At 41.2% G+C, this 12,086-nt stretch overlaps 1 protein-coding gene across 2 annotated transcripts in view; it reads right to left on the reverse strand.

Moving 5' to 3' along the window:
* The window catches only part of TUB (TUB bipartite transcription factor), a 123,256-nt gene extending 111,488 nt beyond the window's left edge, over window positions 1-11,768 (reverse strand). Inside the window, exon 1 of one of the 2 annotated variants that reach the window (XM_079966526.1) lies at window positions 11,515-11,768. In XM_079966526.1, the coding sequence (XP_079822652.1) occupies window positions 11,515-11,570 (56 nt within the window). In that variant the 5' untranslated portion in view covers window positions 11,571-11,768. The remainder of the gene's footprint in view (window positions 1-11,514) is intronic. The other variant, XM_079966523.1, reaches the window with a different exon arrangement.
* Window positions 11,769-12,086: the final 318 nt, after the last annotated feature.

A 12,086-nucleotide genomic window follows, 5' to 3' on the forward strand; every position in this document is an offset into this window, starting at 1 on the left:
CTGAGCCTAGTTCCAACATTCACAAAAGGAGCCTCCTTGTTTAAAAGAACCCAGCCTACTTTAGCAGTTGTTGCCTCCAATGAAAACAGGGGAGACTGGGGTTCCAACAGGGATTCTGAGCGATGCAATATCCTTGAGGCAGAGAGATACTGGCATAACAGGCTGCCTTGCACAAATGTTTCTGGCTGGTAATCTGGAACTTGCCCCAAGGGCAATTGAACTCTTAATCCCCTACCTTATCCCCTGAAGTAGAGGAGCCATAGCAGGGCCGCCATTGGGGGTGTCTGTTATCAACCTTTTATTCAGCTATTGGTTCAGCAGTCTTTCTCTTTCCAGATTCAGGAGATTTTCTTTCTACCCATTTTCAAGTACAGAGTTTTCTAATTATTGGGGAGTTGTATATTGGGGGACAGTGATAAGTATGCTATGGAAAGCCTCTGATCTTTGGAGAGCTCAGTCTGATGTGTTTGTTGTAAAAAGTCATGGAAACATAATCTGTATCTTCATGAACATTATCATCTGTCTTTCATAAGCGCAGGTAGATATAAATCATAAAACTGCTTTAATATCACAAAAGCATTTCAAATCTCTATTTCCAGGCTCTGATAATTTTTGTAAAAGTCGGGCAAGGTTTATTATATTTGTGGGCAGAAAATGTATATCCATTAGCTTTCATGGCAAATATTATGTTCAAGCAAATAACATGTACATTATGGGAATTGTATGAACTAATTATGCCAGTTAGACTTTGCCTTTCGATATGTTTCCAATGAGGTACTTAAATATGGGATCACATTCGTCAGCTCAGCAACATATCAAATCACCATTTTAAATAGTATTTTCACTTATTTCAGATTATGTTCCAGTGATACAACACTGTAACCATGAAGTATGAATGAGGCTCCGAGCATGCATAACAAGCTAATAAATTAATTCATCAAATAAATGACAATTAAAGGAAACCTGAAAGAGGTGAAAACGCATTCCCAGTTCTAATACTGTTTGTTGATTCAAACAATCATTTTACATTATAACTCCAATAAAAATATATGTGCTTGTTTGACAAAAATATGGTGTGCTAGGAGCAACCATTTTTATAATTTGGCATTTGCCAACACTGGTAGTCAATAATAGATATAGATTCAGATTCCAGGGACCGAGGTGTTTTTCTTTGCAAATTCATTTCTCATTCATTATTTTTAGTTTTGAATAAAATTGTGGTGAAAGTAAATAAAATATTCTTATCATCATCTTAAAATTTTGAATCCTGAAAATAGTTTGATTCACTGGGCATAATCCACAGTCCAGATATTCTGCCTTCCTGTGGTAGCTTTAAGGATGGGTTGTTTACCCACACACCCCACCACGCTGCCTCATAATGCTAATGATCAGGCATGCAAAATGCTTAAGTGTCTCTGGGTTGCAACACACACAGCTTGTTGCAATTCATATACCGCAGCTTCGTAGCATGCTGTTGGGGAAGAAGCACGCTAACAGCTCTTACATATCAGTGCTTTATGCTTTCATAGATAACTAAGCAGAAAATGTGACTCCTGAATCCATGTGAGATTTCCTGATCACATCAGACAGGTGGAGAGTTACAAAACCATTCCTGTTCGAGCCATTCAATTCCAACAACGGAGATTAAGTTTCAGGGTTATATTGTTGTTACAAGATAGATTCTCATCTATTTTCATCAACATAGCTCATTAGAAAGTCTCGATGCTCCCATTCGCCAAGGATAGCAATCTCAGTCAAAATGCATCTTAGAGACAAACTATACATAAGAGCAGCAAGCATTGCTCTCTGTTATGGGTGTCCTCAAGCCCCATCTCAACTTGGCGAAATGTATCATGGAAGCTACATAGCTGTCCAGCAAAATACACTTCCTATGCTCAGCGACAATAGGCAGAGGGAGGCAGCAACCTGAAGTGGTAGATGCTGCAAGGGCACATTCCCCACTGAGCCATGCCCAGCCCAAGTCTATGTCCCAGTACTGGTGATGTTTGTTGCTTTGACATTTAGTTGCCTCCTCCCATTGTGGCACAGCAGCCCATCTGGTTGTCACAAGTTATTTATTTTATTCCATTTCAAGTACAGTGGTACCTCAGGTTAAGTACTTAATTCGTTCTGGAGGTCCGTTCTTAGCCTGAAACTGTTCTTAACCTGAAGCACCACTTTAGCTAATGGCTGCCACCGCGCCACCGGAGCACGATTTCTGTTCTTATCCTGAAGCAAAGTTCTTAACCTGAAGCACTATTTATGGGTTAGCGGAGTGTGTAACCTGAAGCGTATGTAACCTGAAGCGTCTGTAACCCAAGGTACCACTGTATCTGAGTTCTATGGGATGTACTCACAGTGTTATAGGATTGCAGCCTTCAGTATCTATTCCTCAGTAAAACGAGTAGAGAAGATTGTTAAAAGCAAATAAGAAACATCATCATTAAGACATCAAAGGAAAATAGACGAAATAAATTAGAAGCACTGTCTTAACAGCAGGGAGAGTAGAGTAAAAAATCACACCTGGAAGTGAAAAGCTGCTTAAAAAGAAGATTCATCCTCTTTATTTTGTTACTTTAACGTGTTATTGAATTATATGTTGGTTTGGGTTTTTTAATGTATGTTATTGATTTTGTCAACATCTCTCTTACATCATGGGTGCTGGCAAATTGGATTTAAAAAAGGCAAAATGATATTAGAATCAGAGTTGTCAGAGATGCACAATGGAAACTGTTTTAATGCTCAGGATCTTGGCAAAGTCTTTTATATATATTATGGATTTTTATACAATGAATGTATGCTCTGTGTTATTTTATTAATACTATTGCCTAGTACTAGTTTGTCATGAGCTTTGGCTAAAACAATAAACTTGTTGAACAGGTTGTTTTATGCCATGACAGCCATTTTGTGACTGGTTCCCACAGCACTTTCTCAGAAAATCATAACATGCACACAGGTCCAAAAAGGTTGACAACCCCTGCCTTCGGGAAACACGTTTCAGAGCCCTGGGGTAGCCACTGAAAAGACCCTCTCGCATTGGTCCACATTCCATACTTCAGAAGATGGTGGGAATTATACAAACCTTCATTACTGTTTTCATTGACTCTTGTGTTTGATGAACTGCAACTATTTTTGATGTTACAATTGTCACATTAATCAAAGGTGAGAAGAAACAGTTTGCAATTATTTAAACACAGCAGCACTTCACTGAAACATTTCTGGTTAAAAATTGTTTCTTAGCCATTCTTCAGTTTAAAAATGTATACTATTTTAAAGAGGAAATGAAGAGCAATGGAAATCAAGCAGGTACTTTCTGTGTCTCGCTATGACAGCATCTGTACCTTGCCAGAAGGGAATATTGTTTCAGGAAATGGCTATGCAGTCATGTACATTTTGTATTTCCTTGGCCTGCTTCCAGTTAATATACTTTGGGAACAGCACACATTTAATTCAGAGGACAGCACAATCCGTTGCTCAGTGCCATCTCCCTGTGTAGGAGAAACCTGAACAAAACAAGCTAATCTGCAGAAGGATGTATCATATATTCAAAAACCCATCCTCTGGTGTAGACATTGCTTTACCTGAAATGCTGTGGGTGATTACTCTTGCATTTTGTTAGCATTATGCTGCTGATCAAATGGCTCTTGTGTGAAAATGAGCGGCAGACGAATGAGTGAGGAAATGAAGGAAGGAAATTGGGGAAGGATAAAATATCACAGAGGAATCTGGAGAGAGGTACAGAAGGACTAACACAGTAATAGCATGAAGGTACCAAGAGTTACCTTTTCCTTTTTTAATTCAGTAGCAAAACAGTCTCTCAGGTGAGCAAACAAAGCCTTACTTTCTGTACTTTTCCCACAGGATTTTGATTAGATACTGGGCAACTTCTACGGCTACGGCAGCTGGTCATAGTGCTCCGACTCTGGTGCAAGGCTACACTGCTTTCTCCTGGAAAAACCTGCAGGTTAGCGCTGAATTGGAACAAATGGCAATTCAGCGAATTGCCGTTTATTCCAATATAGTGCTAGAGAGTGGGTTTTCTGGGCGAATGCGGTAGGCATAGGTGAAACCACTCAGACCCATGCTTTCTAGGCATGGGACAAATCTGCACATGTCTTATTGACTAGTAAGGGCGGAGTTAAGGACTTGCAAAAGACGTTGCAAAGGGAAATTCAACAAGGGGAAACGCCTAGATTAAAAAATATATTGTTGTCATTATTATTCAAAAGGAATAATAATAAGGACAGGATGCTGGACTAGATGGGCTACTGGTCTGATCTAAGAGGCAGGTGTTTTTTACATTTTAGCTTCCAGGGTGGGACCCAATCCAGCCCTTCAAAAATTCAGTGAAAGCCTGTACCTTGACTTCTACCTTGCACTGGCCAAGGAAGTGACAGAGATATAGGTGTGATGGTTGTCTCCACCACTTCATTCTATCTCTCTGCGTCGTGGACAAGGTTGGCTAGCAATGAAGGCTGGTCCACTGGGCCAAATAGGGCACTAATTCACCAAACTCAGTTACCTCCCACCTCTATGCCTTCTTTCTTACAACCAGTCCAGAGGGTGGTCCTAGCAGTCAGTTTCCTCCTCCTCCTTAGTCTTAGCATTGCCCCTGAAGAACTCAGGAAGGAGGAGGAGGAGGAGGAGGGAGACAAAACTAGAATTAATTGGCACTGTCTGTCATTGTTTCTGGCTCCATCTGCAGTTGGCCTTCCTGCCTTCCGACCCACCAGTCACCAACTGTCAGGTGTGTGTGCAGGAGGCAGGCCCTGTGACCAATAGGACTTTGCAGGAGTGGGGCCTTCCTAAGTTTGTTCTGAAGAGGCAAGGCACGGCCTCACAGGTGAGGCCAATTGGAAACTCACAGCACCTGGTGGCAAGAGCTGGGAAGGGATATAAGGTCAGCATTTCCCTTCAGCTCTTTGCCACAGCAACATGTTCCCTGTCTTGCTGTGTTTGACTCCTTGCTTCTTGATCCTCAGACCCGTGACTCCTTGCTTCCTGACCCTTGGACTCTTGGCTTTCTGACTCCTGGCTTCTGGAATTCCACCCCGCCATCTTGCCCCCGGTCCCAACATCCCCAGCCGGGATTTCGATCACCGTAAACCAGACCGTGGCACCAACCACTACTGAGATCCACCTATCTGTTTTATTTTCTAAAGAGAAAGTCTCTTTCTATCTTTCATGTTGCTTCAGGAAATAAAATATATAAAGGAGAATTCCTTGGTGCCAAGATCCAAGTTTGGGGCAAGTAAGAGAACCCCAGCAGAGATTTAAAATCGCAAAACATGCTATGTGGAAGTAAAGCATGGAAATATAGGCTGTAAAACATTAAAATGTGCCCTTTAAAGTGAGTTCAAAAGGTTTCTTTCCAAAGTTTCCCTCTTCCCCCAGTGTAGGAAAATATCACACATTTGGTAAGATGAAAAATGGTTTACTTACAAACTCTTCAAAGGTCAGGCTCATGAGCTTCAGAAAAGTTTCACAGGCAGAAAACCTGGGCTTAGCTACGAAGTGGTCAAGTTCCTAATTTATTGGTATAGGAACTCAAGGGTGGCTTGTGAGAGCTATGCAGCTAAGCTGGAGCAACCACCTCAAACCTCTTCTATAATTATTATTATCATTTCATTATTTATTGAATTTATATACCACCCTATACCTGCAGATCTTCAGAAGCTGAGCTTCTCACATAATCTGGAGGAGAACAAAGGTTTGATTACCTGGTTCCTCTCAAGGTGAAGGGAAGTGGACATAGATAAGCCTGGCAGGACAGCTTACTCTGTGGTATTAACCCCTTCATGCATTAATTAGACTTAAGAATGTTGGTTATATGAGGCTGGTTATCCTACATTTCACACATAAGGAGTTGCCTTTTGCCAAGCCTGTCCATCCATCCAGTTCAGTATTGTTTGCACTGACTGGCAGAGACTCTCTGCAGTTTCAAACAGAAGTCTTTCTTAGCTATACCTGGAGATGCCAGGGGTTTAAACTGGGATCTTTTTTTACGCAAAGCATGTGTTCTGCTACTGAGTTACAAGCACTCCAACAGCAGGAGAGCAACTCCAATGTGCTTTAAGTGGCATGTGTGAAATCAGTTTGCGTCAGTAAACAGTCAACAGTATTACTGTTGCTGGAATTAGCAATCCTGGGCAATGATCCATAGTTTATTAACTTGTATTTGAATCAAGCTGATAATGAATGGTTCCTTTGCTCTCCGTACCCTTGGCAACAAAATGTTGTTGTCATGAGCTGGCAATAATCGAGGTTCACCTTTTCAACACTACTGCTGGTGAATGAAAAGCTATGACTTGAATTCTAAAGGCCATGACTGAATGAAGCTAACAGCATATCTCTGCCTTTGAGAATGTAAATTTCAAAGCTGCTTTCACTTTTGCACCAGTTATTCAAGCCTTGCCTTGTTCACTTCTTGCACACAATCACAAAGTAGACCTACAGATTTCAGTGACACGGCTCTCAAAAAATGTAATTTAAAAACTGCAGCCAAAAAGTGTTTGATAAATATAAATTTACAGTGACTAAAGATAGTTTTTTTAAAAAAGTTCCAGCATATTTGAATACGTTACAAAACCATCCAATTTTAATTGGTTAAAAAAATTCAAAACACTACATTTTGAATACAGGAAGCATCTGATGGAAACTGATATAAGATATGAATGAAAATTGCATCCCTGGTTATTGCAAATGAAAATGCTATTCAGTAGAAAAGTGATAGGAATGCAACAGCATCAATTTGACACTGGTAACGTTACATTTCATCTGGCTGGTAGAGGAAGAAATGTGATCTTTTTTAAAGGGAAAAAAATGTTCACAGCATTCTGATTTAGTCTGATCAGTTGTATTGATTTAGCAATTAGCTGTCATTTACATTGCAGGTATCCTCAAGTTGGAAAATCACAGATTTAACAAAGTCTATGATCATATCACAATTCCTGTTCAGATCAGCAAAGCTGATTCCAAGCCTCTGAAGAGCACAAACACTGGCCCTATTACTGCTTATGCCATTCTCTTTCTAACCATTTTCAGCTGATTTCAATGTGCCTTACTTTAGACCTACTGATAGAAAACCAAAAAAATTCAGGATACCACATGTGATAGGATGCAAATAAAAACGGAAAGGGTGGTTGAGAAAATTGATAGGAAAAGCAACGTCCAAACAAGAAATACCGTATTTTTTGCTCTATAAGTCTCACTTTTTCCCTCCTAAAAAGTAAGAGGAAATGTGTGTGCATCTTATGGAGCGAAAGCAGGCTGCGCAGCTATCACGGAAGCCAGAACAGCAAGAGAGATTGCTGCTTTCACTGTGCAGCGATCCCTCTTGCTGTTCTGGCTTCTGAGATTCAGAATATTTTTTTTCTTGTTTTCCTCCTCCAAAAACTAGGTGCGTCTTGTGGTCTGGTGTGTCTTATAGAGCGAAAAATACGGTAAGTTATTTTATCTCCTTTATACCAGCATTATAAACAAAACTATTAACAGTCAGGAACTGTTTCAGATTTGGGGCGTCATGAGGAGAAGATTTTGAATCACCTCCAAGGCACCTTACCCCACATAGTTTTCAACTATCTCTGTGGCAGCCTGCAGCATATTTGCAGAGAAGTAAGTTCCAGCAGTTCTAGAAAGAGTCTTGGAGAATAAACCAGCACAGAGTAAGTAAAATTAGCCAGCAATTGGGATGGCAGGCTTAGAAATAGTGAAGAGGTATGTGTCAAGTCACTAGCAAACTGGGAGAGAGGCAAGCAGTCTCAGGAGCTGCTGCTGTCCAAGTTAGTGCCTCAGCCAAGTTTACCATCAATGTGAAAGTTGAGACAGTTTGAATGGATCCCTACCATTAGACAGTGAGGCAGCCTTCACAGGCATCAGATTAAGGTTTTACAACAAGGTGGCAAATTTTTATTTTATTTTTCTAGTTTTACAACTACCAGGGAAAGGGAAAGCTACTTGTAGAATTTCTGGCCTTGGCAGTCTCGGGTCTTGTGGGCAGTATCCAGCTAAACAGTTCTGCTAGCACACAGACTGTTAGCCTCCCCACCCTCACCTCCTGATTATGTTATATGGCCACCGAAACCATATAACACTGGTCCTGAAAGACCTACATAGGCTCCCAGTATGTCCCCAAGCACAATTCAAAGTGTTGGTACTGACCTTTAAAGCCCTAAATGGCCTCGGCCCAATATACTTGAAGAAGCGTCTCCAACCCATCGCTGAGCCCAGACACTGAGGTCCAGCGCCAAGGGCCTTCTGGCAGTTCCTTCACTGCAAGAAGTGAGGTTACAGGGAACCAGGGAGAGGGCCTTCTCGGTAGTAGCACCCGCCCTGTGGAACACCCTCCCCTCAGATGTCAAGGGAATAAACAACTCTCTGGCTTTTAGAAGACATCTGAAGGCAGCCCTGTTTGGGGAAGTTTTTAATGGTTGATGTTTTATTGTATTTTTAATATTCTGTTGTGAGCTGCCCAGAGTAGCTGGGGAAATTATTATTATTATTATTATTATTATTATTATTATTATTATTATTACTATTACTATTACTATATCTATTTGGTTTCACGTAATGTGCTACTTTTGAACAGAGTATCAAAAATAGAGAAAGTTTTGTGCAGTCGTGCTTCACATCATAGACAGGCAACTTGAGTACTACTCTATGTTCCAGACCATGGGTAAGCAAACTAAGGTCCAGGGGCCGGATCCGGCCCAATTGCCTTCTAAATCCTGCCTGTGGATGGTCCAGGAATCAGTGTGTTTTTACATGAGTAGAATGTGCGCTTTTATTTAAAATGCACCTCTGGGTTATTTGTGGGGCATAGGAATACCTGGGTGGATGGAGCAGCCAAGTGATTTTCGTTGTCCCTGAGAGGGGGCAATGACAATAAAGATATTATTATTATTATTATTATTATTATTATTATTATTATTATTATTATATATTTTTTTCAAAATATAGTCCAGCCCCTCACAAGGTCTGAGGGACAGTGGACCAGCCCCCTGCTGAAAAAGTTTGCTCACCCCTGATCTAGACAGAGGTTGGGAAGCCAGGAGTGGTAAGCTCCATAATCAACTTGTCCCTAGTAAACAGTAAGGGTTTCATGTCATTAGATACAAATCCATGCATTTATGTATTATCATGGAACATGAAGGTACATAGTCTCTATTTCTTAACACTTGAAAACATTTTTGATAGAGCCACCAGAGGCTAGACGAGATTAATTCAGTTGACCATTTACAATCTGCATGAAACTGTTGTGTTTGGAGGAAAGCTTGCACACAAATCAAACATAGACAGTATACAGTGGTACCTCGGGTTAAGTACTTAATTTGTTCCGGAGGTCTGTTCTTAACCTGAAACTGTTCTTAACCTGAAGCACCACTTTAGCTAATGGGGCCTCCCGCTGCCACCGCACCGCTGGAGCACAATTTCTGTTCTCATACTGAAGCAAAGTTCTTAACCTGAGTTACTATTTTTGGGTTAGCGGAGTCTGTAACCTGAAGCATATGTAACCCAAGGTACCACTGTACTGTTGATCATAAACGATCAATTTTATATCTTGTGGGCTGTCTCCAGCTAATCAGCTATGCATTGGAATTTCTCTACCCAATTCTCTGCCTGAGCAATCTCTAAATATATCTGGGGGTCCCCCAATGCTCTGGAGTAGGTTTACTGGGTGTGCAGGGGGTGTGCAGAGAGAGGAGGAGGTGGTGAAGTTCTATTGCATAGCTACAAGTCCTTGAGCTAGCAGAACTGTTTAGTTGAAGACCACTCTGTACCACCCCATATGGTATATACTGAGGTGTATACACCATTCTCTCCAGCTTGATGACTTTGTAAACAAATAAATAGGAGAAAACTAACTTGTGACCCTGCATATAAGCAAATTAAAGTATCTCCCATGAGAAAATGAATTGCCAGCCCAAGTGATGCTTTACCAAGCACGGAACCTGCAGCCATTCATCTTCTGTTAAACCGTTTTACTATAAGAGATCATCCAAGATGCAACATGTTATGACTTCCATAGTTACAGCCACTGGCAGAAAGCTACTTTGAACACTAGAAAGAATCCATCTAATTTGCAATTGTCAAGTAGCACAGAAGTGCGAGGGCAGATTTAATAAGCGAGAGACACCTCTGCATCATTTCTCAACTTAACAGCATTAGCCATTCAGGATATATGAAGCTATATATGAACGTGCATAACATTTCTTAACCCCTGTCAAACACACACACACACACACACACACACACACACACACACACAATGTGCCTGGAAACCAAAGCAGAGGAGGCCCTATCCTATAGAACCAAAACATGGGAGCTGAAAAAAGTGTTGTCCATATAAGATCCATCCTTTTCTTTTCTTTCCCCCACTAGCCTGTCCTATTACAAGAAGACATGAAGTAGTGAAATTAAATTCTATTGCTAGGCAGGAACTATTTCAGTCACCTTTAGTGTGTTTCAGCTGTCACACACCTGCCATCTATCAAAAGGCCCCAAGTGCATCACAGAACAGGGCATGATGGAAAACATAGACTGAGATGGTTGGCTCTGATACACTCTCCTCCACCTCTTCTAACAGCACACAATGTTAGTTCAATGTTTTCTTCCTGTTGCTGTGTGACTATCATTTACCTTACGAAGCACACACTGCAGCTTGAACACACAAGAGGATTTCTGTGGCCTGGTGGGCGGTACTTAAGATTTTTCAGAAATTACCTTTTTGTGATTCATCAGTCAACAGTTATTAAGGAACAACAAGCACAACAAACACAAACATAAGAATCCAATGTTCTAGATGCAGTTAGAGAAAAGGAACTTAAACCTTTCATTTGGTTACTTGTAGAGCTGCCATTGCACCAATTCTCTAATTCTAATTCTCTAATTTTATATTGGGGGAATATAATAAGGGGGAGGAGGACAGAGGGAGAAAAATAGCTGCTTGTTGCAAGATGTAGCAGGTGTGCATCACAGTGAGCTTTCCCCCCTCCATCTAAATGCTTTGTGAACATTTTGCAGAGTTCTCAGCAGAAAATCTGCCCCGATTTTCCCTTTACCTGACACATCACCCCACATTTACCTACAGAACATCTCCTGCTAATTTCTAATGGAACTTTATGGCACCACTTCTAAGCCACTAATTAACCACACAGGTCTTTCCTTATGCTCAGTTCTGGGGACACCATTTCTGCAAAAGACGAGAAACTGAGCATATTTCTCTGAACTTTCCCACCTTCAACATTACAGCGGACTTGTGGGGGGAAGCCGGCTGTCATTTGGAATAAGGAGGGAAACAAACAGCAAGTTGATAACATTGTCAGTTCAAGCGAACACCAAATGGTTATGAAGGAAAGTGCCAGTCTGACGCCTCAAAAGTAAACACTGATTTTAATAGGGCAAAGGCTGTGAAGCTTTTCTAATGAGAAGGCAACAGTAAGTTTAGGAATCGTCTTGCCTAATTTTGTCTACCTAGTAAGGAGGGGTGATGTCAAAGGCTGCAAAACACAGTACCTGTCATAACTCCACCGACTGTAAGACATCGTCCTGTTGCCACTGACACCATCCATTCTTTGCAGCTGAGAGCTTGCTCCTACTCCCTGCAGTCTCTCCGATTGTCTAATCGAAAGAATGGCTGAAAAGAGTTCCTTTTAAAAAGAAGGAAGGGGAGAGACAGAGACACCTGCCTCTGAAAATTCTGTCCGACTGGAAAGATGCTGTACAACACCTATAAACACTGAACAGTGGGACTAGAATTAAATGCACAGCAACCAATTTAGTAGAGGTTCACAATTGAAGGAATGTACCACTGTCTTTTCAAGAGCAGGGGATTCTCCCCGAGCTGCGATTCATATGTTCTGTGCCAATGTCTGGAACATGATTTCAGCTGTTTCTCTGGCAATACAAGATGACGGTGGCAGACAATAGGATTATGCTGAGGAGCTTTCAAGTGTTTGTAGAAATGTGCAGCCATGGATAGGAGAGATGTAACTCCTGCTGCAGCATTTCTTTGTTATTTATGCTAGTTTCCACAGATACAGCTCCATCTTCCTTCCTCCCCCCCCCCATCACTTTTCTCTGGCCAA

The sequence above is a fragment of the Podarcis cretensis genome (assembly GCF_951804945.1).
Source record: "Podarcis cretensis genome assembly, chromosome: 1".
NCBI classification, from domain to species: domain Eukaryota; kingdom Metazoa; phylum Chordata; class Lepidosauria; order Squamata; family Lacertidae; genus Podarcis; species Podarcis cretensis.